The sequence below is a fragment of the Paraphaeosphaeria sporulosa genome (assembly GCF_001642045.1).
Source record: "Paraphaeosphaeria sporulosa strain AP3s5-JAC2a unplaced genomic scaffold CC84scaffold_12, whole genome shotgun sequence".
NCBI classification, from domain to species: domain Eukaryota; kingdom Fungi; phylum Ascomycota; class Dothideomycetes; order Pleosporales; family Didymosphaeriaceae; genus Paraphaeosphaeria; species Paraphaeosphaeria sporulosa.
The window spans coordinates 1174272-1201741 of record NW_017253371.1 but is presented as its reverse complement, the minus strand read 5'-3'; the positions used below and the strand labels follow the sequence as shown (position 1 = coordinate 1201741).

The 27470-nt window shown below is 53.2% G+C and overlaps 6 protein-coding genes across 6 annotated transcripts; 3 read left to right on the top strand and 3 right to left on the bottom strand.

Moving 5' to 3' along the window:
* The first annotated feature begins 85 nt into the window (after positions 1-85).
* CC84DRAFT_1168766 (clathrin heavy chain) lies at positions 86-6253 on the top strand. Its single transcript, XM_018179481.1, has 9 exons — positions 86-316; positions 370-390; positions 459-485; positions 542-919; positions 967-2102; positions 2195-4562; positions 4612-4690; positions 4741-5507; positions 5556-6253. Exons 1-9 carry the CDS (start codon positions 272-274, stop codon positions 5787-5789), a joined length of 5055 nt encoding a protein of 1684 aa, XP_018031091.1. The 5' UTR covers positions 86-271; the 3' UTR covers positions 5790-6253.
* A 1418-nt stretch (positions 6254-7671) lies between these two features.
* On the top strand, positions 7672-9014 carry CC84DRAFT_1209600 (pectin lyase-like protein; the record flags this gene model as incomplete). Its single annotated transcript, XM_018182229.1, has 3 exons — positions 7672-8097; positions 8162-8282; positions 8395-9014. 3 exons carry the CDS (start codon positions 7672-7674, stop codon positions 8988-8990), a joined length of 1143 nt encoding a protein of 380 aa, XP_018031090.1. The 3' UTR covers positions 8991-9014.
* A 296-nt stretch (positions 9015-9310) lies between these two features.
* CC84DRAFT_323735 (uncharacterized protein) lies at positions 9311-10740 on the bottom strand. Its single transcript, XM_018185852.1, has one exon. It carries the CDS (start codon positions 10328-10330, stop codon positions 9599-9601), a length of 732 nt encoding a protein of 243 aa, XP_018031089.1. The 5' UTR covers positions 10331-10740; the 3' UTR covers positions 9311-9598.
* Positions 10741-12733: 1993 nt separating this feature from the next.
* CC84DRAFT_1180694 (pyruvate carboxylase) lies at positions 12734-17113 on the top strand (the record flags this gene model as incomplete). The annotated part of the gene is made up of 8 exons (XM_018180498.1): positions 12734-12887; positions 12935-13236; positions 13454-14028; positions 14081-14275; positions 14338-14417; positions 14716-15701; positions 15751-16956; positions 17009-17113. 8 exons carry the CDS (start codon positions 12734-12736, stop codon positions 17111-17113), a joined length of 3603 nt encoding a protein of 1200 aa, XP_018031088.1.
* Positions 17114-21404: 4291 nt separating this feature from the next.
* Positions 21405-23574, bottom strand: CC84DRAFT_1168763 (uncharacterized protein). Its single transcript, XM_018179480.1, has one exon. The coding sequence runs from the start codon at positions 23239-23241 to the stop codon at positions 21664-21666; it is 1578 nt and encodes a 525-aa protein (XP_018031087.1). The 5' UTR covers positions 23242-23574; the 3' UTR covers positions 21405-21663.
* A 251-nt stretch (positions 23575-23825) lies between these two features.
* Positions 23826-25786, bottom strand: CC84DRAFT_1102424 (siderophore iron transporter; the record flags this gene model as incomplete). The annotated part of the gene is made up of 6 exons (XM_018174963.1): positions 23826-24481; positions 24529-24631; positions 24692-24789; positions 24836-25251; positions 25298-25577; positions 25627-25786. 6 exons carry the CDS (start codon positions 25784-25786, stop codon positions 23826-23828), a joined length of 1713 nt encoding a protein of 570 aa, XP_018031086.1.
* Between the last annotated feature and the right edge of the window lie 1684 nt (positions 25787-27470).

The following is a 27470-nucleotide window of genomic DNA, read 5'->3' as shown; positions in this document are numbered from 1 at the left end:
GATGCAGTGTTGTCGTGGTCGTGGTCGCGTAGTCAGCTCAGACCCCAAGCCAAGCCCTAGCTCCTTCCGAACACCTGGTGAGAGCGAGCTCCTTTACATCGAAAACACATCTCCACGACCGTCCTCCGCAGCCTCCCCACATTCTCTCATTTCCTAATTGCGCGCTTCCGGCGTCCTGCTTCTGGGTCTAATTGTGCCTTTTCCCTTCGATACCCCTGTTCGCCGCCTGCTCTCTCACCAAGAGTGAGCTCAGAGCTGCCCCGGCGCAAACATGTCTCAACGACCTATCCCGCTGCATGTCACGCAGCCGACGCTGGTGAGCCTTGCGGCGCCTGTCTGCATATGCGACGATGCTAACATTGGCCTTAGCTCACAAACCTGAACATCCTCGTACGTCTGCCACGCAAGGCACCGAGCGCGCCGGAAGCGGAGGGACAACAAGCTAACAATGCACACAGCCAGCATCAATATCATGGCAGAACTGCGTACGTTATCAATGCAATAACACTCCACACCCCAGGATGGGACTGACGTGCTACAGACGCTCGAGTCGGACAAGTACGTCTGCGTGCGCCAGCAGAATAACGACTCCAACACGCCCGCCGAGACCGTCATCGTCGACCTCAAGAACACAAACAATGTCATCCGGCGGCCAATCCGCGCTGATAGCGCCATCATGCATCTGACAGAGCCCATCATTGCTCTCAAGGCGCAGGGAAAGACGCTGCAGCTCTTCAATCTCGAGACCAAGCAGCGCCTGCAGACATATACCCACCACGAGGACATCCAGTTCTGGCGGTGGATCAGCCAGACCACCCTGGCGCTTGTCAGCACAAAGTCGGTGTACCACTGGGATGTGCTCGACGGCAGCAACCCACCCACCCCGCGCAAGATCTTCGATCGCCAGGAGCAGTTGGAGGTAGGACACATGGAGCCATCTAGCAGTTCGAGCTGACAGCGGATTAGAACAACCAAATCATCAACTACGTGACCAACGACGATGAGAGCTGGTCATGCTTGGTTGGTATCGCGTCGCACCCAACCGGAGGCATCCGGGGTAACATGCAGCTGTTCTCCAAGGCGCGAAACGTCAGCCAGCCGCTCGAGGGTCATGCTGCCACATTCGGGACGCTCCGCCTGGATGGCGCCACCTCCGACACGAAGCTCTTCGCGTTCGCAGTGAAGTCAACCACCGGAGAGGCCAAGATCAACATTGTCGAGGTCGACCACAACGCTGCGAACCCCGCCTTCCCGAAGCGCCTGATCCCGATTCACTGGCCTGCCGAGGGCACTGGTGACTTCCCTCTGGGAATCCACATTGCGCACAAGTACGGCATCCTGATCGTAGTCACCAAGTTTGGTTTCATCCATCTGCACGATCTCGAGACCGGTACCGCGCTCTTTTTGAACAGGATATCGGAAGAGACGGTCTTCACAACCGCACGCGACGACGACGGAAAGGGTGTAGTGGTGATCAACAAGCGCGGACAAGTTCTGCACACCACCATTCGGGAAGATGCGCTCATCCCGTACATCATGGACAACCCCGCATGCTCGGAGATTGCGTACAAGCTTGCGTCAAAGGGCGGGCTTCCCGGCGCTGACAACCTGTACCAGCAGCGATTCGAGACTCTCATGAACCAGGCAAACTACACCGAGGCCGCCAAGGTCGCTGCCAACTCGCCGCGTGGCTTCCTCCGTACCCCTCAGACGATCAACCGGTTACGGCAGATCCCAGCCCAGCCGGGCCAAATTACTGTGCTTCTGCAGTACTTCGGGCAGCTGCTTGATAAGGGTGGATTGAACAAGGACGAGACGCTCGAGTTGGCCCGCCCAGTCTTTGCGCAGGGCCGGAAACACTTGATCGAGAAGTGGCAGAAGGAGGGCAAGTTGCACTGCTCCGAGGAGCTCGGAGACCTGGCTAAGCCGCACGACCTCAACCTCGCTCTTGCGATCTACAAGGAGGCCAACGTTCCCCAGAAGACTGTCGCTGCGCTCGCGGAGCTTGGCCATTTCGATCTGATTCTCCAGTATTGCCAGTCCGTCGGATACAACCCAGATTACAATGTGCTGCTCCAGCATATCGTCAGGGTAAACCCAGAGTACGATTTTCCCTGGTACAACGTCGCTATACCTTAAACACAAGACGACTTGTATATTAACCCACTTTTGTGACTCAGCTGACTTCGTACAGGAAGGGAGCCGAATTCGCCTCCAGCTTGGCCAAGCATGAAGGGGGACCCCTCATCAGCGTGGACCGGGTGGTCGACATCTTCCAGTCCCAGGGTATGATTCAGCAGGCAACCGCATTCTTGCTTGATGTACTATCGAACAACCTGCCCGAGGAAGGCCACCTACAGACTAAACTCCTTGAGATGAACCTGCTCAACGCACCCCAGGTGGCGGACGCTATCCTCGGAAATGAGATGTTTTCCCACTACGACCGCGCTCGTGTTGCCACTCTCTGCGAGCAGGCTGGACTCCTGACCCGCGCGCTCGAGCACACGGACGACACCGCGGCTATCAAGCGCATGATCGTGCAGACCGACAAGATCCCTGAGGAGTGGTTGATCAACTACTTCGGCCAGTTAACTGTCGAGCTTTCCCTGGAGAGCTTAGATCATATGCTCACAACCAACATTCGGCAAAACCTCCAGGCTGTGATTCGCATCTCCCAAAAATACTCCGATCTTCTTGGTGCTACTAGGATCATTGACTTGCTCGAGAAGCACCGCACTGCCGAGGGTCTGTACTTCTTCTTGGGTTCCATCGTCAACGTTAGCGACGATCCTGATGTCACGTTCAAGTACATCGAGGCTGCTACGACTATGGGCCAGCTGAATGAGGTCGAGCGTGTGTGCCGTGAATCCAACGCTTATAACCCTGAGAAGGTGAAGAACTTCCTCAAGGAGGCTAACCTCACAGAGCAGCTGCCGCTCATCATCGTGTGCGACCGATTCAACTTCATCCACGACTTGGTCCTGTACCTGTACAAGAAGCAGCAGTTCAAGTCGATTGAGGTGTACGTGCAGCGCGTGAACCCCTCCAGGACCCCGGCTGTCATAGGTGGATTGCTCGACGTTGACTGTGACGAGAGCATCATCAAGGGTCTGCTCGCATCGGTCACCCCTTCATCCATCCCCATTGATGAGCTCGTTGCCGAAGTGGAGTCTCGCAACCGTCTGAAGCTTCTGCTGCCGTTCCTTGAGCACACTCTTGCGGAGGGCAACCAGCAGCAGGCTGTGTACAACGCTCTGGCCAAGATCTACATCGACAGCAACAACAACCCAGAGAAGTTCCTCCAGGAGAACGACCAGTACGACACGCTGGTTGTCGGCAAATACTGCGAGAAGCGTGACCCGAACCTCGCGTTCATTGCCTACAGCAAGGGCCAGAACGATCTCGACTTGATCAACGTCACCAATGAGAACTCCATGTTCAAGGCACAGGCCCGCTACCTGCTCGAGCGTGCTGATGGCGAAGTCTGGGACTATGTACTGAGCCCCAACAACATGCACCGCCGTTCTTTGGTCGACCAGGTCACATCCACCGCGGTCCCTGAGTCGACTGACCCCGACAAGGTCAGCATTGCTGTCAAGGCCTTCATCACAGGCGACATGCCTGCCGAGCTCATCGACCTCCTTGAGAAGATCATCTTGGAACCTTCGACCTTCTCCGACAACCCTTCGCTCCAGAATCTCTTGATGCTTACGGCCGCCAAGTCTGACCGTGGCCGCATGATGGGTTACATCCACCAGCTCGAGCAATACACGCCCGAGGACATTGCTCAGCAATGTATCGAGGTTGGTATGTACGAGGAGGCGTTCGAGATCTACAAGAAGCACGAGCAACACGTCGATGCTGTGAACGTTCTTATTGAGCACATTGTCAGCATTGACCGCGCACAAGAATATGCTGATCGTGTCGACCTTCCCGAGGTTTGGAGCCGGGTAGCCAAGGCTCAGCTTGATGGTCTGCGTGTAACAGACTCCATCGAATCCTACATTCGCGCCAGCGACCCTTCCAACTTCTTGGAAGTGATCGAGATTGCCACGCACGCTGGCAAGGATGAAGATCTCATCAAGTTCCTGAGGATCGCCCGCAAGACCGTTCGCGAGGTTCCCATCGACACAGCATTGGCATTCTGCTTTGCCCGCACGAACCAGCTACCCGAGCTTGAGGACTTCCTCCGCGCCACGAACGTTGCCGATGTTGAAGCCTCCGGTGACAAGGCGTACGAGGAAGGTTACCACGAGGCTGCCAAGATTTTCTACACCAGCATCTCGAACTGGGCCAAGCTTGCCACCACCCTGGTCCACCTTGAGGACTACCAGGCTGCTGTAGAATGCGCCCGCAAGGCAAACAGCGTCAAGGTCTGGCGTCAAGTCAATGAGGCCTGTGTTGCTAAGAAGGAATTCCGTCTTGCTCAAATTTGCGGTCTTAATCTCATTGTTCACGCTGAAGAGCTGACCGATCTCGTCAAGCAGTATGAGCGCAACGGCTACTTCGATGAGCTCATTGCGTTGTTGGAGGCTGGCCTTGGTCTAGAGCGTGCCCACATGGTAAGCAATTGTTCACGTACATATCGAGTGAATTTACTAACTTCTCCAGGGTATGTTCACCGAGCTCGGCATCGCTCTCACCAAGTACCACTCGGAACGTGTCATGGAGCACCTTCGCCTCTTTTGGAGTGAGTGATTCTATTCACACAGTGCGCAATACCTCACTAACCGTTTTTAGGTCGCATTAACATCCCCAAGATGATCCGTGCCACCGAGGAAGCCCACTTGTGGCCGGAGCTGATCTTCTTGTACGTCCACTACGATGAGTGGGACAACGCTGCGCTCGCTATGATGGAGCGCGCGGCGGACGCCTGGGAGCACCAGTCGTTCAAGGACACCATCACCAAGGCCTCCAACGTCGAGATCTACTACCGCGCGCTTGGCTTCTACCTCGAGGAGCAACCTACTCTTCTGACCGATCTCCTTCAAGCACTTACTGCTCGCATCGATGTCAACCGTGTCGTCCGCATGTTCCTAAAGTCGGACAACATTCCTCTGATCAAGCCTTTCCTGCTCAGCGTCCAGTCCCAGAATAAGCGTGAGGTCAACAATGCGCTCAACGACCTCTTGATCGAAGAGGAAGACTACAAGACACTTCGCGACTCGGTCAACAACTATGACAACTACGACGCGATGGACCTTGCTCAGCGCTTGGAACGACACGATCTGGTCTTCTTCCGTCAGATTGCAGCCAACATTTACCGCAAGAACAAGCGATGGGAGAAGTCGATTGCTCTGTCGAAGCAGGACAAGCTTTTCAAGGACGCCATCGAGACTGCCGCATTGTCTGGCAAGACCGATGTGGTCGAGGACCTGCTGCGCTACTTCGTCGACATTGGCAGCCGCGAGTGCTACGTCGGCATGCTCTACGCGTGCTACGATCTTATTCGCCCCGATGTCATTCTTGAGATCTCGTGGCGCAACAACCTCAACGACTTCACCATGGTATGTATCCTCTCCCCGTCAGCTGTTCCTGTGCTAACATGAACACAGCCTTACATGATCAACTTCCTTGCGCAGCAGGCAGCAACGATCGAGATGCTGAAGAAGGACAACGAAGAGCGAAAGCAGCGGGAGGCTTCGCAGCAGAAGAAGGAGGAGGACACACCCATCCTCGGCTCGCGCCTCATGCTGACCCAGGGCCCCGTCGGAAACGCACCGTCACCCGGCCCGTACCAGCAGCCCAACGGCATCGCGCCGCAGCCGACTGGTTTCCGGGGATTTTAGGCGGCTCGGGGAACTCTGGATGAGAAGATTATTGGGTGCGCATGGGCTTCGTCTACATAGTTTGATGTTTTGGCATGCAAAAGCGAAGCAATGTGGAACGGGTGCATAGGTTTGGAGACAACAGGGTCGGAAGCGGGATGTACTTGTACACGGCGTTTTGGGGTTGCTCTTGAGCATGCATGTGCGATGGGGCGAGCTTGAGGGGATCTCGGTTGAGAAATTTTCTCGGAGTGGAATGTATTTTAAGACTAATTTGTTTGCTTCTGTGAGAGCGTGTCTTGCCGGGTTCTGCATGCGTGTATAAGTGTGTTGTTAGTGCCGGGACGAAAGGCGGACTGTGCGGAGTAGCATGGGGTAACATAGTGCACGTGGGGCTTGTGCCTCGCGCTGCATGCTGGCCATGATAATCTTAGGTTATGGAACAGGCTTGGGAGCGTAGGAGCGTAATGTGGCCAGCTTGAAAACGCTCCTTTTGCCGCCAGCCTGGACTTAGTAACCTATTTTATCTAATTCTATCTCCGTCTGCCCTGCTGGACACTGTCTTCCAACCGTCCTTTAACGCGGTAGTGGCGACAAGGTACTGCCCTGAATTAAACAGATACTCGCTTTTGTCTTGCGCTAGCATACGTGGTGGGTTGGGAAGGTAAGTACTTGCATTGCTGAATTCAGCCTTTGAGTCTTCACGTTAATCCGCACACGTGCGTTATTTGCAAGGTTTACGACCTCCGATGTGGTAGCAAAGATGCCCAGTGACATCTAGAAGTTGTATAGCGATAATTTTGACATGTGAATCAAATTGGTAGTAATTTTAGGTCGCCTTTCCTCAGAAGACTTCGCCAATATCCAGTGTCCGTGGAGCGATTGAATTCTGGTTGCAAGCAGGTCAATCTGGTCATATCTATAGCTATTCTGAGTGCTTTTTCCTGTCAATCTCGAGGGTACTTTGTCTCACGCTGCATATGTGTTCTACGTTTGAGCGATTCGTGGACCACAGGATCTGGCCTCCCGAGATTTAATTAAGAGTCATAGGACGTTGCTGGATCGTTCGGGTGTAGCATAATAGGAGGAAATTCGTAGTAAATGTGGGTTTCGCCGTTAGGGAAATGATCGCCTGTGGGTTTACATGGATTTCCGCCAAGTCCTACTTGAGCGCACTTTATTACAAGTTTATCAGTGCCATTCGTACGTTTATCGAGTGAGCCATTCTGTCGGCTTGGACCTAATAGCACGACATATGCTATCCTTTTTCCTGAGTATTGCATTGAGAGCAAACCGATGTATTTGCCCACGAAGAGTCACAAGGTTACTAGGGCAACTGTGCCAATGGTGAACGAGTCAGATGGGTCTGCAACAATCAGATCATGTCTTGAATATCATAGAGTCGCGTGTCACCGGACATGGTTGGTTGCATGTCTGAATGCTAAAACACCAGATGACTCCTAATGTTTTCATATGGACCAATGAGCTTACCGAGAACTGTGGTGAAGACCGGCAACCTGATGGCGCGCACCCCGCATTCAAGCTTCTGTAGGCTAGACGACGTCCGTGAATGCACTGCTTAGGGTGAGTCTTGGTAGGGCTACGTAACCCTGGACCGGAAAACATCAGGGGATGAAAACCACCAATAAGCGGCTACCCTAGTGTGACGACAGCTCGCTATGTTTCCAGACCCTGAATGTGACTTCGGAAAATAATTCGTCCAGATAGGTTGTAACACTACGACGAGTATATTGTCTTGTCATCTAAAGGTATAAAAGGTTGATGTCGACGAGGCAGTGATTGCTCATGACAGTTAGTTCTGAACCGGCTGGGATACTTCGTGGTTTGGGTTTTGTCATTACACTCTTCCGCGATACAATCAAGTAGACCCCTGGTATCAGCTATGTTTCCAAATCGAATCCTGGTATTTACGGTATTAGCCTTGACCCGGCATGCTGCGGCAGCCGGCGTCACCGGCGCGGCAGAGGGCTTCGCCAAGGGCGTGACCGGCGGTGGCTCAGCAACCGCGGTCTACCCTTCCACCAACGCCGAATTGGTCTCTTATCTGGGCGACAGCTCCGCTCGGGTAATCATACTGACGAAGACCTTTGACTTCACTGGCAGTGAGGGGACCGTGTCGGGGACCGGATGTGCGCCGTGGGGGACTGGCAGCGCATGCCAGACGGCTATCAATCAGAACAACTGGTGCACGAACTATGAGGCCTCAGCTCCAAGTGTGTCTGTGTCTTACGATAAGGCTGGTATCCTGGGTATTACAGTCGGCTCGAACAAGTCGCTGGTCGGCCAAGGATCTTCGGGTGTTATAAAGGTACCAGGGCCCCAGATGATTGATTCAACCATCATTCATTTAGTTTGCTAACCGAACTTTACAGGGCAAAGGCCTCAGGATCATAAACGCGAAGAATGTTATCATTCAGAATGTGAAGATCACGAATTTAAATCCCAAATATGTGTGGGGAGGTGACGCTATAACCCTCGATAACACTGACTTGGGTACGACACCATAGACCAAGCTTCCTTAAGACATCAGGCTGCTCACGCCGAAGGTCTGAGGGAATCTGTCCTCCACCATTCAACATTTTGACTGACTTGCTGATCAATACAGTTTGGATTGATCATGTATCCACCTCACTCATCGGTCGACAGCACATCGTCCTGGGCACGAGTGCCAGCAATCGTGTAACTATTTCCAACTGCGATATTGATGGCACAACTTCATGGTCACCAAATTGCGATAGTTACCACTACTGGAATGTTCTCTTCCTCGGATCCCAGGATTTAATCACCTTCAAGAACAACTACGTCCGCCACTTCTCAGGCCGCGCTCCTAAGATTGGTGGCAACACCCTTGCCCACGTGGTGAATAACTACTTCTATCAAACCGATAGCTCAGGACATGCTTTCGAGATTGATTCGGGCGGCATGGTTCTGGCTGAAGGCAATGTTTTCCAGAACGTGGTCAATGTGGTGACTTCGCCCGTCGGAGGTCAGGCGTTTACCAGCCCCGACAGTTCGAGCAATGCCGCATGCTCGTCTTATCTCGGCCGCGCTTGCGTAGTCAACGCCTTTGGTAGCTCCGGCGCTTTCAACATCAAGAACACTGGTTTCCTGACCAACTTTTCGGGCAAGAACGTCGCGTCCGCTTCCAGCGCTACCGACGCGAAGAATGTTGTGAACACTGCCGGTTACGGGAAGATCTAACGCTGCGGTAGAGGCATTAAGTGCCTGTTGCATGTAGTCCTTATATCTGATTACAGAAAAAGTGAGATATACAGTTGGCTATTGAATTCAATTCAGCTAAATGAGTGTGATGTTCCTCAACTTAATCACATGTCTCTCAAATCGTTGAGTCATACACATGCGTCAGGCGTATTGCTGTGTGGTGAGTCAGTACAACTTGTAGTGTCTGCTTACGCATGCCCAGAGTCGTGATTCGGGATAGTGTTGCCCCGACACGGGGTGGCTGTACGCCGAGTAGGTTTGAGCGGACATATATGCTAGTGTGTATTTTACGGCTATCTGGATAGAGGTAATATACTCTGAGGTGTTAAAAGGTTACGTCGTGTAATTGAGCGCCCCAAATTGTGTTTTGGTGCTGGATTTATTTTTGGTGACTGGATGGTACGTCCAACGCAAGGACAAAATCGATGTCACCACACTCCAACGATAACCCGATTCAAAGATACACAGTACCTTGGTTGCGCCAGTGTATCATGTTCGAAGGCATTGGAATAATCGTTAATGCCAGTGATTCTACACAGTTAAGCTCTGAATTCTACATCGTTTATTCCACATGCTCATCTCGCTAGTCATGGCTGCTCCCGCCGCAGCGGTCGATAGGTCATAGCAACGGCAGCAGCTTCTAGGAGTTCCTGGAACTGCAGCCGCTCGCTCGACAACAACTCGGTTTTCCAGAACTTCTTCACATGGTCTACACATCCATGCGAAAACTTGAGCGGAAAGTGCGGCCTCGACTTCGAGTCATGGTCATCTCTGTTCGACAATCCACCTGAATTGGCAACTCGGACGACTTCTGACCACGTCTGAAATTTGTATTCAACCCCATCAATCTTTGACCAGAGTCCTGTACCTTCTGGTTGTAGGAGGTGGCCATAGGTGGTATTGATGATTGAAAAACCGACGCTGTCGTCGGATGGTAGTTTTGGTAGATGAACCAGCACGTGTATCCTTTCTAGGTCACCCGCATCAGCGTCCCGGTTCTCCCGACAGAAATCACTGTTTGTCCCGGGGCAAAGCAAGATGCCATGATGACCGTAGCCACGAATCTGAGCACACGCAAAATAATAAGCATCGTGACGACAAAGTCGGGTCGTTTCCTTTTCAACTTGAACTTGTAAATGCCCTGGAGCTGTCGTCTCAGAGCGGGTACGATGTTGGTCCGTCGCATAGGAATGGAAATCTGGAATGGTACACCCCTTGCTTTGACAGCCTCCTCTATCATACTGGCGGTAAGTTCCAGCGACTCCCAGAGCCTTAGTATCTGAGCAGGGTCCAGCTCGCGTGCAAAACGCAGGGGGCATCTGAAGAAAATGGCAACGATATCTTCTCTGTAATCCACTGTGAAAAATTTGTCTTGCCCAGTAATCGCCAAAATGCTATAGATGTGATCTCGAGGATTGAAACAGTGAGTAATTTCACCACCAAGGTTAAAAGTTTACCAAAAATGCTTGGGATTCCATTCTCCTGTTCGGCGAAGGATTTCTAACTTAAAATCCAGGCTGATGAGGACTTATTACTCGCCCCAGGTCATTCTGCCCCCAAGGGCCCGTTGCAGAATCTATGTAGCGCATCGGGGTGGACGAGTTTGCGGAGTTTCCCAGATCTCCACTTCGATATAGCCGTTGCGTTTAGGTGGCAAAGCTTTGAGCAAACGCAGGTTTTCAGGGCTGACCGAGGCTGAATAGTGAAATGCTTTCAGTTTGTCCGATTGTTTACCATGTTATCATCTGAAGCGGGCCGAAGAGGCGCGCACTGCATGGTCAACGCATGGTGTTAGACGCGTGCGTCCATTGATCGAATGCGCACCGACGCTTGGGAGTTCTCCGGCAACAGGACAGAAGTCTGAATACCGTATCTGACCCAGTATGGGTAATACGCAGAATTACAGAAAGAGATCTCTTTCCTAACGCTGTAGGTCCACCGACCCGGCCTTGGGCTCAAGAAGCTCCACGAGACGTTTCCCAGGTTCCGTGGGTCACAGTGTCCAACGTTTCGCACCCCGCCAAGCATCCAACGAAACACACCAACTTGCTCTCCCACGCCCAACAATCGATAACGACTCTCGCACACTCTGGCCCAGCCCGTGGGTCCGTAGGTAAAACACGGCTGCGTATACACTTTATGAATCTAAGGGATATTGAATCGCGGTGCTTGGCATCGCGTCTCGGTGTTTCTCGAGGGGGTGGGATGTGGGGTAGGTGTTTTAAGCTGTGCGATGCGGCGAGGCTCTGCGCCAGGGACGCACAGATGATCTCCGCCAAGGACGCTCGGCGGACTCTTGGGTGCGGACAAGAGCCTCAGGTGCCGCGAGTTCTACACGTCTGGTACTGCAGGTGGTGACGGAGTTGGAGTCGGCGGCTGTCAAGGCGGTTATGCGGGTTTGTGGAGATCAGGATGGGATATGATCTGCGTAATGCTGGGGATGATGGAGTGATGCATTGGCGGTGGACGCAGAATGCAGTCGCACGCTACCGACTATATTCTTTCCGCTCGAGTCACGCCGGACGCCGGCTATAACTCTGAGTATCGAGCTGTCAAGTCTCGACATGGCTTGCGTGGGTTGAGAATTGGAGTTTGCGTACCACGAGTCTCCAAACGTTCAAGACGAGCCTGGCTGCGCCGGTGAGGATCCACACGGGCGCTGCACAAGCTGCAGGCGAGCACTTCATGTGTTTGCAGTGTGGACCCTGAACCAATGCCCAGCGCTTGAATGTTTCGCCGGCCGACAGCTATCCAGCGTGATGGCGTAGCTGCTGTGTAGAGGCACGCAGGGCACCGTCGAGCGTGCACTTGGGCTTCGGCGACATCTCGCGCCCCCACGATTTCTCCGAGGCGAGCTCATGGCGTGAGTAATGGCCCGTGGCCCTGGGGTCGAATGGCTGGAAAAGGATCACATGTGCTGCAGGACGCAAAGAAAAGAGACCGGAAATGCGCAGCGCGCGATGCCTCCCCAGGCGGATGCGTCCGTTTCTCGGCTATCTGGGAGGCAGCATCATGAGACGGGCAGCCGAAGCAAAGCGCCCTCCGTTGTCCCGCGGTGCCGAGCTAGAGGCATGCGTCGCGGAAAACAGCAGGCAGTGGCTATCTGGGAACATGAGGCATGGGCAAGGCATGGAAGCTCGGGGTAGCGTCGCGCGGGCTGGGCGGGCGGTGAGCAGCGCGCGTCCGGGGAATGTGAAGCAGTGACGGGCAGGGCGGGCAGAGATTGCAGCCCCGCGCGTCGCAGGCCAGACGGCGGCGGCGTGGGGGCGTTTCGCGGACCTTGGCTCGCGGCGTCTTTGGGTGTGCAATAAGTTTTAGCAAGGTGTTCGGGGGCTTTGGACGCTGCGCTGCGACGCATGGGGGAGCGGCTTATCGATTTGTGCATGGAGGGGCAGCAGGGGAGCTCCAGCCATGGCAGGGCCCGCGCGCCAGCTCTGTTGCTTTTGCGGGCCTGCAGAGTGGACGCGCCCGGCGTCACCAGCGTTGAAGCGGCTTGGTGCTGGCCCTGGGCCCAATTGCACTCACTGCCCTACCTGCTAGCACGCTGCGTTCAGACTCACCACTGACTGGCCCGATACCGTCGAGGCCCTGGGTTGGCACCGATACCGATACCGCCCACTATATAGCACTGCGTGCCCGCGGCCGTCGACCCGCTCAGCAATCCTCTCTCCCTCACACACCCTCCCCTCCCCCACCTCCCCACACACAGACAGCCGCCCGCCATGACTACGCTGGCCGTCGACAAGAACGCGGCGGCGTCGGCCATTGACGAGAGCGAGTTCGACGACGAGCATGGCGAGCACCACCCGCACCGCAACTCGGTGCACCACCGGCTGCGCGCAAACAGCTCCATCATGCAGCTCAAGAAGCTCATGGGTAAGCCCAACGGCAGCGCCAATTGCCCGCCAACACGCCCCTAACAGCATCCCCAGTCGCCAACAGAGGAGAGATCCCCATCCGCATCTTCCGAACAGCCCACGAGCTGTCGCTGCACACCGTGGCCATCTACAGCCACGAGGACCGCCTGAGCATGCACCGGCAGAAGGCCGACGAGGCCTACGAGATCGGCGCGCGCGGCCAGTACACGCCCGTCGGCGCGTACCTGGCCGCCGACGAGATTGTCAAGATCGCCGTCGAGCACCAGGTCAACATGATCCACCCGGGCTACGGATTCCTGTCCGAGAACGCAGAGTTTGCGCGCAAGGTCGAGGCCGCCGGCGTTATCGTGAGTAGCTTTACTTTGTTTATGCCATGACGAAGGGCTGCCGGGGTGTGCCGCTGTGGCCGCTCATTTGTTGAGCCGGCGAGCTCTGGCGGGGCAGCCGCGACCGTGCTCTTGCCGTAGGCCAGCAGCCCGCCCGCGGCCATCTCGGGCGCCCCCAACAGTCCAATGTGTTGCCAAACGCCAATTGCGCGGACCCAGGCTGACGTGTGTTGGATAGTTTGTTGGCCCCTCGCCAGACACCATTGATGCCCTCGGCGACAAGGTCTCCGCCCGCCGACTCGCCATCAAGTGCAACGTGCCCGTCGTGCCCGGCACCCCCGACCCCGTCGAGAAGTACGAGGACGTGAAGCAGTTCACCGACGAGCATGGCTTCCCCATCATCATCAAGGCTGCCTTTGGCGGTGGCGGCCGCGGTATGCGTGTCGTCCGCGAGCAGGCCTCGCTGAAGGATGCTTTTGAGCGAGCGACATCGGAGGCCAAGTCTGCCTTCGGCAACGGCACCGTCTTCGTCGAGCGCTTCCTCGATAAGCCTAAGCACATCGAGGTCCAGCTGCTCGGTGACAACTACGGCAATGTCGTGCACCTCTACGAGCGTGACTGCTCTGTCCAGCGTCGCCACCAGAAGGTCGTCGAGATTGCCCCGGCCAAGGATCTCCCGGAGAAGACCCGTGATGCCATCTTGAACGATGCCGTCCGCCTTGCCCAGTCGGTCAACTACCGCAATGCTGGTACCGCCGAGTTCTTGGTCGACCAGCAGAACCGGTACTACTTTATCGAGATTAACCCTCGAATGTAAGTCTTTTGAGCCAAGCCGGACAATTGCACAGCTGACCTTCCGGAACAGTCAAGTAGAGCACACCATCACCGAGGAGGTCACCGGCATCGATATCGTTGCTGCGCAGATCCAGATTGCAGCGGGTGCCTCGCTCGAGCAGCTTGGTCTGACCCAGGACCACATCTCCACCCGTGGCTTTGCCTTCCAGTGCCGTATCACAACGGAAGATCCCGCCAATGGCTTCTCCCCTGACACCGGAAAGATGTGAGTGAACCCATCCATCACCTGTACCGCCACCATTGCGACAGAGCTAACGTACTTTCAAGAGAGGTATACCGGTCTGCAGGTGGTAATGGTGTCCGTCTCGATGGAGGTAACGGTTTCGCCGGTGCCATCATTACTCCTCGTAAGTTGTGCATTTCCATTGAGTTGGTGGCGATGAGCTCGAGCGCTCCGCCTGTGCATAGCCCATCCTGGGGTAACGCAGTGTACTCAGAGTCTGGGACCAGACATCTCCGTTTTGAGCATACTCCATTGTTGCATAACCCATCCTGGGGTAACAGAGTCCTCAAAACTTGGGACTGTTTTGGCTTAGCTTTGAGTATTTTGGCCTACATTTCACCCATCCCGGGTAACACAGCGTATCAAAATCGCTCGCGCTGATTTGGCCTTCCATCTTGATCATACGCTGACCTTGTGATTAGACTACGACTCCATGTTGGTCAAGTGCTCGTGCCGTGGTTCCACATACGAGATCGTCCGCCGGAAGATGCTTCGTGCGCTTGTCGAGTTCCGTATCCGTGGTGTAAAGACCAACATCCCCTTCTTGCTCAAGCTTCTCACACATCCCACCTTCATCGATGGAGCGTGCTGGACGACCTTCATTGACGATACTCCCGCGCTCTTCGACCTCATCGGCTCCCAGAACCGTGCCCAGAAGCTGCTTGCGTACCTTGGAGAGCTTGCCGTCAACGGCAGCCAGGTCAAGGGCCAGATTGGTGAGCCCAAGTTCAAGGGCGAGATCAAGGTTCCCACCATCACCGATAAGGACGGCCAAGTCGTCGACACCTCTGCCCCTGCGACCAAGGGTTGGCGCAACATCATCCTCGAGCAGGGCCCCGAGGGCTTTGCTAAGGCTGTCCGCGCAAACAAGGGCTGCCTCATCATGGACACCACATGGCGCGATGCCCACCAGTCTCTCCTCGCCACTCGTGTGCGAACTGTCGACCTGCTCGGCATCGCTAAGGAGACCAGCCACGCCTACGCCAATGCTTGGGCTCTCGAATGCTGGGGTGGAGCCACTTTCGATGTTGCCATGCGCTTCTTGTACGAGGACCCGTGGGAGAGGCTCCGCAAGATGAGGAAGCTGGTACCCAACATTCCGTTCCAGATGCTTCTCCGTGGAGCCAACGGTGTCGCCTACTCTTCGCTTCCCGATAACGCTATTTACCACTTTTGCGAGCAGGCAAAGAAGAACGGTATGGATATATTCCGTGTCTTCGATGCGCTCAACGATGTTGAGCAGCTCGAGGTTGGTATCAAGGCTGTCCTCAAGGCCGGTGGTGTTGCTGAGGGTACCGTCTGCTACAGCGGTGACATGTTGAACCCCAAGAAGAAGTACAACCTTGAGTACTACCTGGGTGTCGTAGACAAGATTGTGGGCATGGGAGCCCACATCCTCGGTATCAAGGTTAGTCATCCTCTCTCTACCTCTTACAACTTGCTGACTATTTCTTAAGGACATGGCTGGCGTGCTCAAGCCCCGTGCTGCCACCCTTCTTGTTGGCGCCATCCGCGAGAAGTACCCCGACCTTCCGATCCACGTCCACACTCACGACTCTGCCGGAACTGGTGTCGCCTCCATGGTGGCTTGCGCACAGGCCGGTGCCGACGCTGTTGATGCCGCCATCGACAGCATGTCTGGCATGACCTCCCAGCCCAGCGTCGGCGCCATTCTCGCCTCCCTCGAGGGAACTGACTTCGAGACTGGGCTTGATGCTCACCAGATCCGCAGCCTTGACTCCTACTGGGCGCAGCTCCGTCTGCTCTACTCTCCCTTCGAGGCTGGTCTCACTGGCCCCGATCCCGAGGTGTACGAGCACGAGATCCCTGGTGGTCAGCTCACCAACCTAATCTTCCAGGCCTCTCAGCAAGGTCTCGGTGAGCAGTGGGCACAGACCAAGAAGGCGTACGAGCACGCCAACGACCTGCTTGGCGACATCGTCAAGGTCACCCCCACATCCAAGGTCGTCGGTGATTTGGCCCAGTTCATGGTCTCCAACAGCTTGTCCTACCAAGATGTGCTTGACAAGGCTGACCAGCTCGACTTCCCGTCGTCCGTCCTTGAATTCTTCGAGGGTCTCATGGGTCAGCCTTACGGTGGATTCCCTGAGCCTCTCCGCTCTCAGGCTCTCCGTGATCGCAGGAAGATGGACAAGCGTCCCGGTCTCTACCTCGAGCCCATTGACCTCGCCAAGATCAAGACTGACCTCAAGGCGAAGTGGGGAGATGCTACCGAGTGCGACGTTGCCTCGTACGCCATGTACCCTAAGGTCTTCGACGACTACAAGAAGTGGACCTCTAAGTACGGTGATCTCTCCGTTCTGCCGACTCGCTACTTCCTCGCTCGTCCCGAGATTGGCGAGGAGTTCCACGTCGAGCTCGAGAAGGGTAAGGTGCTTATCCTGAAGCTCCTTGCCATCGGTCCGCTCTCCGAGCAGACTGGTCTCCGCGAGGTCTTCTACGAGATGAACGGTGAGACCCGTGTCGTCACCGTCGAGGACCAGCACGCTGCTATCGAGAATGTCCGGAGACCCAAGGCCGACCCCACCGATACTAGCCAGGTCGGCTCGCCCATGTCTGGTGTGCTTGTTGAGGTTCGTGTCAAGGATGGCAGCGATGTCATGAAGGGCGACCCTATCGCTGTTCTCAGCGCCATGAAGATGGTAAGTCATTCGATGCATTACTCCATGTACTAAGACGCTAATAATGTCCCAGGAAATGGTCATCTCCGCACCTCACTCCGGCAAGATCGACGGCCTCTCGGTCCGCGAGGGCGACTCAGTCGATTCTGGCGACCTTGTCTGCAAGCTCGTCAAGTGAGCCACTGCACTGCAAACATGAACCTTACATGTTTACTGCGTTGGTGTTTTGACTAGACGGGTGGCTAGTTCGGGGTGCGCACGCAAGGGCGATTGAGCCTGCGGCGACATCTTACATCGCCGGATCCGGCTTTCGAGACGATCAAAATTGGTGTGTGTGTAGGTTTGCGAAAGTGATTCTGAGGTTACTTTGCTTGACGACTATATGATATGACATGGCGGGTATGGGAGGGTTAGGATGTAGTTTGAATGCAATGAAACGGCTGGCTGCCGGGTTCTTATATGAAGCGAGTCCTGGTCGTATACATGTGCTGCAAGTGTCGTACGATTGTGACGTTTGGGGCCTGGGTTGCGGGTCGGAGCGAGGGCGTGGGTGCGTGCGCTGCGAAGCCTCCGATGTGCTAAATCGGTGTGTCGCCCCCACTTGCATTTCGCCGCTCTGGCCCTTGTACTTCGGCTCGCATTGTGTATTCATGTTCAACTCTACGTCAACCTGGACGGTCTGGCGCGTATGTGCATTCAACCTCCCAGACCACTGAAAAGCGGATGCGAAATGCTTTCAAAGAGCTTTTTAGTGGAAACAAAGACGTATTGTGAAATACGAATCCAACTGCGTTGTTTTCGGATCTTGCCGAGCTACGGAAATCGAGCATCCGCACTATATTTGGCTCTGGGCAGAAGCAGCCGTGGGGACTCTGCAGTAATTTATCGGCGATAGAAAGGATAGAGTGACAAGTTGCCGAATGATAGGAAAAGCGTGATAAGGCTGGGCAATAGGACTGCTCGTTCGCGCTAGAGATTGCAGTGCTTCCCGCCTCACGAATGCGATTGTTACCCTTCCCGTCTTACGAATACGGTTCGCTTACCGTTATACGAGCACTGTTCGCTTACCGTCATACGAGCGCTGTTTGATCCGGATAGGTTGAAGAAAACTGGTCGTCCGGGCTAAGATCGCAGTGCTCTTCTTCATCCGGTTCCACTTCTGTTGTGATCGGAGCGACATATTACATTATACACGACGTGTTGCGTTATTCTCCCTGGGTTGCAGAGAATTGCCTCATTGTTTTGCGGGGTTACATAGGAATGGCCCACCGGAAAGTCTGCAGTGCTGGTCAATGAGCAGGGGAGGGACTCTTCGTTGGGCTCGAACTGCAGTGCAAATTAACAGCCATGCGAGGCATACCCAGGGCTCACCGGAGTTATGAAGGTGCTGCTTGGTTGGTCACTGAGAGATGGGACTGCTCGTCAGCGCTAAAGATTGCCGTGCTTGGAACTTTTGGTGGCGTAATGATTGGGAAGCACTCAAGTATTCACCAGATGGGACCAGTACCGTCCAATTAGTACACCGAAGTGACTGCCCTTCGAGACTAAAATTGTAGTGCACGCCACTAAATCGCCCGCAGGCCACACCTGCTGCGAACAATGGTCATGTAACACACCCCATCCACTCATGTGAGCAGAGCACTGCTTGTGGACACTAAAGATTGCAGTGTGTGTTCGTATTTGCTCGCGGTTGTGGGCAGGGTTATACCGCTGTCCCATTAGGTAAGGTAAGTTAATCGACTCCTCGTTGGGGCTAAAATTGCAGTGAGAGATGTGCTACAAGGGCAGAGCACACATTCCGGCGATCTGGTCCACTACACTGGGATCGAGGCCGCGGACTCAGCCTCACCAAGTCTGTCATTACCGTCCACTCAGGTGAGTTTGAGGGCGCTCGTTCACGCTAAAGGTTTGCGTGCTGAGATCGTATTCTCGTCGACCTCTACGCTAGATTAAGAAAATTCATCACTGTCCATGAAGCGCGGAGAGGACTGCTCGGTCGCACTAGAGATTGCAGTGCTCGGCCCCAAGGCCAGTCATCCTGCAGGATCGTGCTCTCAATCTGATGCAGCTGCTGCGTGGCGTCTCACAAAACTTCTCCTCCCCTGTCCATACTGCTCGTCGGAACTAGAGGTTGCAGTGGAGTTTCTATTACCCTAGGAAATCCTTAATATAGCATGCATGTCCTAGCTTAAATATTAGCTGTTGTATTTCCCCGGGGTAATGGAAACGCTGTGAAGAGCTTGCACGAGACTGTATTAATATTTCCGGTGGTGAAGACACAGATTCATTGGCATGCCAAGGCAGTTACTTTAGCCTTTGGTTGCTCACCAGAATGTTTCGTACACACCAATCGTGAGAGCACGCACATGGTATTACACGAATTTGCGGTAGAGTTGGAATTCCCGCCATGAGATCATTGCGCACTGAAATCTCTACTGTAAATGAGCAGTCTCAAGTGGTTGAGCACCGCCGTCATTGGCCACTCCTCAAGGTAAACTTACAGTTCAAAACCACCTTTTAGGCTGCAATTATGTTTCCTAGATGCGCCTTCAAACCCAATCACGCGAGATCAAGACTCTTCAGTCCACCGGGACATGTCTGTGCAGTCCAGTGTAACGGGTTGGGGGACTGCTCATTGGAGCTAAATTTGCCGTGCAATGTGGGCAGACTTGACAAAGCCGAAGTTAGATATTTCATCCCCCCGGATCAGAAATGAACCAATCTGAAAGACAAGTATATTGTGAGAAGACTGCTTGCGGAGGTTAAAATTGCAGTGTGTTGATGAATCGCAAGGTGAGTCAAGTTGCATTCTCTGCTCACCGGAATTATAAATCGACCAATCGAAAGAGCGCATAAATGATATTCCATGAATCGCTGCGGCGTGAAATGCCTGTCACGAGATCGCATTGCATTTTCTTAGTGCTGCCGAGCACCATCATTATTGGTCACTCCTGCAATCCCCTAGTCAGCCAAGCAAAAGAGCGATCACGGATGTGCCTTTCATCTTCAGCCTTCCGTTAAATGGTCCCCTCGCCCAACGAAAGGCAGTCTTGGAGTCGACCTGTAGGCTCTATTAACCCGATGCCCTTTTACTAGTTATTCCAGATCAAGAGGTGAACTTTCCTCTTGGTACAGCTTTCGTGATGTATTGGCAGAAATTTTGTCTGGTATGAGATATTTCAGAAAATTGCATACATGGGACCGGAAACCCATTGTCAGCCCAGCCCAGCACGTGGCAATGAAAGTCAGAAAATACCTGGCGATCAACCATTAGCCCTTGAGTCCCTCAAAGCATATGCATAGGTTGAAGAAATCATTTCTCGAAATAATGCAACCAATGTCGATCTAGCCATAATAGGTCCTGGCGGTGTTACACGCTATTGTTTCTTCGAGGACGTATGTAGTCGCTTTCACTATCTGACATGTATTGAGAAAAGATGAAAACGGAGATAAGAACGCCCAGACAAGTTCCAATCAAAGCCCCTCGATTAATGTGTCTGCGAAGCCTGATATGCAAGATCCATTTCAAAGAGGAAGGATCATGTATAAATAAACTCACTCAGTGTTACATCTGGATATTATGGTCACTTCTAAACATCGGTACAGTCGTCAGAGAAACCATCATTCACCTCATGAGATTTGGCAGAAAGGTCCGTCGCACCATTTCGCGCGAGCACTTCTTAGAGGACGCAGGCAATGACGAATCCGTGGTCCCCAAGATTGACTCTGGTCACGTACAAAACACGTTTTTTCATGCAAGCCAAATCTTGATAAAGCGATGTGGGCGAGCCAATGCAACGCGGCGGCATAACTTGATTTATTGGAAACAGCTCTCAGCTAGTTGCGATTACAATGAGGATGCGAGACTAATGCTCTGGCCACCCTCAACAGCTGATATCTCCGAGAGAGTTGCTCGTAAAGCGGATTTACTGAAGAATGTTGCACGCAATTCTACCTATGAGGATTTCGATAACTATAAAGCTCCGAAGACTTTCTACGCTTCTTCAGTTGACAGCGGCATAAAGCTGTCAACACTCCCTCTTCCGGATAGAGTCTTTGAGACAAAGATCCTTATGTTTATCCCTTTTGAAATTGGAACGTGAACAGTCACACGAAGTACGACTGGATGTAAGACACTTCACCACTAGAACTCAAATTCGTACGCCAAGACGCCACAGTCCACTCCGCACAGATAAATTCGGAGTACATATTTTCAGAGGCGGAGCATCTTGAAATCTAAGTTATCTTCTCTTAGGGAGAACTGTCATGTCTTGGAGATGGGTTTGGTAACATGTTGGATTTTTCGGTTAGTGTTTATGTTTCATCTTTTCTTAGTGGCGGTTGGCGTAAGAATGGTTTGTACATTATGGTGTTTCTGTACATGGTGATTACCGGGAATCCATGGGCTGAGGAAAGGCTGAAGCTACGGCGGAGGATATTTTCTGGAGAGCAAAAATATGTATATTGAGTTGAATGATAGATATTAGGGTAGACACTGCCACAAGCAAATAGGACAAACTGGTAGAATAGACGTATTATATGCAAACGCCGATTTGCTCGCGTGGGACTACGTTCGCTCATACACAGCGCCTGATGCGTTCTTAGGCTTGTCAATTAGCACAAAAGAGAGGAATAGACTAAGCCCGCAAAGTGGTATCGAAGAAAAGAATCTACACAAATACCTTGCAGAGCGACCGCATGGCCCTGCAGCCATTAACCGTCACTCGATTACCATCCAGCCGCCTCGTGACTCTTGTCCCTGATATCCCTCGTAGCAATGCGTCCCACTCCCCTGAACATGTCGTGTCTGTCGATCAGCGAATTGGCCGTATCCGCATGGTAAAGATTGCTTCCTAGGCTGTCACTCTTGTCCAATGGATCTACGTCGTCAATATCCGCCGTGCTTCTCGTCGGTACCTGCGTCAGTGTCGCCTGTACGTTGGCATGCGTCTTCTCTGCACCAGGTATATCGTGAAAACTTGTCACTGGCGCGAGTCTTTCCAAATCACCATCAGGGCCATCATGCCCGTCTTCTACGGACAAGCCCGCAATTCTGGCGTCTATATCGAATGGCGTCGGGTCGTCTGGCATCGCAGAGAGGGACTTCGAGCGCACAGTTGTAAGCGCGTTCGGATCCTCGGAGGTACCATTCGCGCCTCCGTCCGAGAGAGAGCGCTGGGGGTCGGCTTCGTCCGGCGCAGAAACCACGCTTTGATTGCGGTGTTTGTTTTTGCTGGACTTATATCCGGAAATTCTTGACCATAAGCTCGGTCGCTTCTCCTTGTGCGCTCCGACTCTCAGGTGTTGCTCGCTTGCCTTTACACCGCCTTTCTCATCGCTTACCCTTCGTACTCCTGCGGGTGCCTGCGCCATTTGCGCCTCTTTTATCATTTGGATCTTTGTGCCGCGTAACTCTTCAACAAGGTACTGCAGGGCCTTATCTGCAACCTCTACATACTCCGGATAATCCTCCGTCACTGCCTCTTTGATCAATCTCAGCTTTTCCCAGTCCTGGCGCACAATCATAGACTGCAGGTCGGGATGCCACGCCATGGCCTTGATGTCGGTCCTCATCCCTCTGTCCACCTGTTCTTTGACACCCATCAAAGCGATTAACCCGTCGACCTCGATGCGCACGGTCCTGACGAACGCATCAAAGCGCGCGACGTCTTTGACCGTCCAGTGATTCATCGTCATACTCCCCTTTCTGTTCTTAATTTCGGGCCGAATACCTGATTGCTTGAGGAGATCATTAAGCAGCGCATACTTCTCGCGGAACGCCTCGAGACGGTTGGTATCCAGCGATGGTTGCTCAATGGTGCTGAAGCGCTTCGGCTGCTTCAGTCCGTACTGCTCCATCAATTGATCGCGAGACAGATGCGCTGGCCGACCATATATCTCTTCCAGGGCGCGCGTAATCTTCTCTCGCATCGCGTCTTCATCAAGCCGCGCATCCCTGACGCCAAAGTTGACAGGCAATGTGGGATCGGGGTTTGTCAGTCCGGGATGGCTAGGCACCATGTGTCGCGCGATGGTCGCTGGAGGCGCAGATATACCAACTGCATCGCCGAAGATGAGCAGGCGGCCTTGCTGGATGCCAAGTTTGGTAAGGGCGACTTTCTGCGCGCGATCGCTATCCTTGTGCGGATGGATCAGATTGAAGGCTTCCACGCAGGTCGCAAAGGCCGTGGCCAGCGAGTATACATTGCTCAGTATCTGGGCTCTGGACAGGGTCGCTGTCGCAGGAGGAGTTGGTGGAGGAGTGCACAAGGCGGACGCCTGAGTGTGATTGGCTACTGCAGGCATTGCGGGGTTGTTCGCGTAGGAAAGGCTCCACCCTTCGCTGAGCGATGTGAAAAAGCAAAGACAGCGTTATTCAGGACCTTCAACTGGTAAAGGTAGGAAGAGGGGTGCATGGTCTAAGAAAAAAGAAGTTCACGATTGCATTTCAAACAAGAAGGCTGGCTGTTCTGTCTCGTGCCGCGCATGTGCGCAATGACGTGGAGGATGAGCCCTGCTGGTGATTGAGTCGCTTGCTGCCCTTTGTGGCGCACCCACTAAAAATGTTTGAGCGGGGAATGCAGGGCGCAGAGAACCTGCATCACGCGTCTAGATCGGCGCATCTGTCCTGCGTCGCTGATTGTCAGATAATCCGCGTGCGGTTGGATACTCGCAAGATACCGTGGCGGACCGTGCCTCCTCGCACAGCATTGCGAAAATGACCGCAAAGCTTAGGTCGCCCAGGCTCCAATAATGTTGGGAAATTGTCGGTGAAAAGTCTTCCACGCTCAAGTAAAATTTGGAGAGAAAATTATACGCTTGCTGGCTAGATGCGATTGTTATCTTATTGCTGTCTGTAGTATTGCTAATAGGTACCCGATACCGCTACTTCAAACCTCCTTCTCGGTCTGCCTCTTAGGGTGTTGCAGCTTGCGGTCAACGCGATCCGTGAAATGGCTGTTGAACTCTTTGCAGCAGAAGGCGCAGACTACTGCGATGCCCCCAAAAGCAAGACTAGAGTAGAACACCATATGATAGCTTTTGACATTACCATCGCGAATGGCAATCATGTACGCTGGTAGTCTCTCGGACCTGATTCCCGGGATCTTTGCGACCGTCGCGGCAGCACCCGAAAGCCCAGCTTTGATCAATGCTCTAACAGACGCAGGCGCGAGGTTATCTTCGGCCGCGAGGGACGTGAGTCGTGGCGGGATTTCTTTAGCTTTGCGTGTGGTAAGGATACTGGAAAATATGGCCGTGGCTACCGAGCCTAGAGTAGAGCGTACTGAGCCGAGAAGACCACTAGCGAGGCCCAGGTCCTCAGGTGCAACGGTGAAGGGCACGGCGACGATACCAACAACTTCTACAATACCGACTGCGAAAGCTCCGAGAGCGCACATTGTTATAGCTAAGCCGCGCGTAGAGGCATCGGTCGCTGCCATAGCGCCAATGAAGCCGCACATCGCAAGAGAAGAGGCACGAAGTTGCCAGTGACCCCAACCGAGCTTGATGGAGCCGCCGCCGAAGACCTGTCCGAATGCGATGGCTGTAAAATTTAGCATTAAGTGGGCCAGTGGAGAGCTTCACACTTACAACCACCTAGAGTACCTGAAACCAAACCAATCATGATGGAATCCGATTCGTACAGCGCCGTGACCATCTGAGGCCAGATGACTGTCAAGCTGTAGTAAAACATCTGCGAGAGTCAGTCTCCGCACGCTGAGTTTCCAGAAGGAGTTCTTGGGGTATCACGTACGCTTGCTACAGATGCGACGCCCACTAATGCCATAAATGGTCCATTCAGGAACAGATTCATGGGAATCAATGGGTACTTCAACGGCATATAGATCTCTGCTTAGAGTCAGCATGAAGACCCAAACCACATCGCCAAGAAGCGTACCATATAGTGCGAAAGCGACCAGAATGAAGAAACCCAAAATGAGGGGAACCAAAACGTGATAGGAAGCCCAGGGATACAGTCCACCGCCCCATGAGAGCGCAAGGATGAAGCTTGTCAGTCCACCAGAGTACAAGACAATGCCTCCCCAATCAAGGTCTTTGAGGTCTTGTCGCATACTTCTTCCTTCATGTAGCTGTCTGTGGCTCGGAGGGTGGTAGCACACGTAGAAGAGGAGGACAGATAGAACGTTTGTAATGAGGTTGAGGTAGTAGTTCCAGCGCCAGCCAAGTGCGGTGTATGCAGCAAGCGCACGAGCAATGAGTGGACCAAACGCGGCGAGTGGGCAGGTCGTCAGGAACAAAAAACCTGTAAGCACAGCTCTGTGCTTGTTGGCAACAAGCTCCATCAAGACGAAACTGATAATGATCAGCCGGGCTGATATACAGGTTGAAGGAGATGTACCTGAAAGACACTTGAACGGCGCCTGCGAGCCCAATGAAAACGGTGCCTCCGAGAATGGTGTTGATGTCCTTTGCAGTTGCGTTTATCAAGGATCCGATTATGCCTAGAACCCCTCCTCCGATCATGAACCATCGTCGGCCGAAGATGTCGCTGAGACGTCCGACCATGATGAGCCCCACACCACCACAGAGTGTCTTGACGACAGGTATGAGCGCGTAGTTAGGATCTGGTCCCAGGTCGGCATTGATGATGGTAATTGTGTTTGCGGGCAGTACGTAACCTGGTATAATGGTGAGTATAACCTTGAGTCGGACAAAGCTGACACGTACCTAGATAGAGTCCCTGGGCCATGAAAACTACAGCGATCAACGATCCGATGAACCTCCAGTTCCAATAGTAGTTCGAAGGAAGCTCGCTCAGGTCGCCGCCCCTCGCTTCCGCAGCAACACTGTCGTGCGTTGAGTCTTGAGACACATTCTCAATGTGCATATCTCGCGACTCTACAAACTCTTTTTCGCTTGTCGCCATGATGTCCTACTTGAAAAAGTTGAGGACAGAGGTTGTGCGGGGTGCACACGCATATTTTTGGGGATGATCGCCATGCAATATATATTTCGTGCCAGCTGCACCAACCACAACAGTACGGCAATCAGCTCATACCCTTTCCGAAGTTCTTGAAACGGACACGACCAGGTGGACCGCCATGCCGGTAGATGTTCCCCAGAATACCCCAGAATATCTTTCCCCGCGCGGGAAAGACATGCTTGGCTGGCATTAGCGACAACTCTGGTTGGGGGACAGTCGCCCTAAAATTGGTGGAGGCATGTCGCCAAGGACCGTGAAGGCACTATCGTGCGGGAGGCCAAGAGCAGGGAACGCAGCGCGGGAAAGCGCGACCGAATGTTAAGCGCGGGAAGGAAGTAATGATAGGAAGTGGTAGGATGCGGCGTGGGCAGCGCGGCCCATTAAATGCTAATGAATCAGCGCCAAGGGCAATGATTCACTCGCACTTAGGACCACATGAAAGATGCTACTGATTCGCGTCACCTTCGAACAAAGTAAACATTGAAGATTGAATATTTCTATTCCATTATTGGTGTAACATCATGCCTAGTGAACGGCTGCCCAACCACAGGCGCGAACTAAGCCGAAAGAGCGATGAATGTTCAGCTCTAGGACTGACACATCATTTAAGGAAGGTTCATAAGGTAAACTGAGGGCTGCTAGATACCGAGTAAGCTGAGTCATAATGTGTAGTAGAGGCAGCTAGCTCCAGAGCCTGACTTCTTCGTGATGTCGCCCAGGTCGTAAATGTCCGTTTTATCCAAAGAATTCGGGCTTCAGAGTAAATGGTCAATAATTCGTCCCAGATCACCAACTGTTTGAGCTCACAGGATATGGTGATTCACGAAGAGTATCACGTCATATCCTCAACATGGTATAAGAAGAGATATACTGATTCATTCGGCGCCACCAAAAGGAAAGAGTGGTTGAAACATTGTTCCGTATTCTTCGCATAACGAACAGCATCATCTTTACGTCTATCAGCCACAGCGGTCTAAGCCTCTGCGAGAACTGCGACGTCTTCTAGATGGAATTGCTACAGCTTGGATGCCTTGGCACTATCACTGAGTACGAAACCGTCGTAGACGTTGTCGCGAACAGCGTTTAAGGCTTTGTAATACGCAGGAGTCCCTCCTCAGTACGCGATAGGCTCGCACGGCTTACTCGGAATGTTGCCGCCACAGTACTAGGACTTCGTTCCGCACAGAAGACTTGCCTATGCAAGATTCATCACCCCTTTTCTCCATTTCGCTTTCGAGACTCCGGTTGCTTCTATTATCTTGACGCCATAGTTGCGACAGTGATTAATCGTGTTTATGACCCAAATATCTTGCATTCACGCGCAAGTTGGACCGTTTCAGAATAAAGTAGGGGCCTGCGGGCCATGCTGGAAGAACATATTAGGATATCCGTGACGCGAGGTCAAGATAATATCTTTCCCGGGTAGTAATCCGTCTTTTCCTTTAAGTTTGATGCGTGTGAGAGCGCCTGTCAAGGCATCAAATCTTGTGGCAGCAATCACTACGTCGAAATCCATCTCTTGAAACGGCATTCGTCATGATCCCTCACTTAGTGAAGACCTCAATAGGAGTTGCATGGAGATCCACAA

Bases quoted from the DNA above. Each gene is read 5' to 3' on its own strand.
- CC84DRAFT_1168766 (XM_018179481.1), top strand. From the start codon at position 272: ATGTCTCAACGACCTATCCCGCTGCATGTCACGCAGCCGACGCTG. The intron at 391-458 runs GTACGTCTGCCA...CAATGCACACAG, and splicing joins TCACAAACCTGAACATCCTC to CCAGCATCAATATCATGGCA. The intron at 4,563-4,611 runs GTAAGCAATTGT...TAACTTCTCCAG, and splicing joins GTCTAGAGCGTGCCCACATG to GGTATGTTCACCGAGCTCGG.
- CC84DRAFT_323735 (XM_018185852.1), bottom strand. From the start codon at position 10,330: ATGCCCCCTGCGTTTTGCACGCGAGCTGGACCCTGCTCAGATACTAAG.
- CC84DRAFT_1168763 (XM_018179480.1), bottom strand. From the start codon at position 23,241: ATGCCTGCAGTAGCCAATCACACTCAGGCGTCCGCCTTGTGCACTCCT.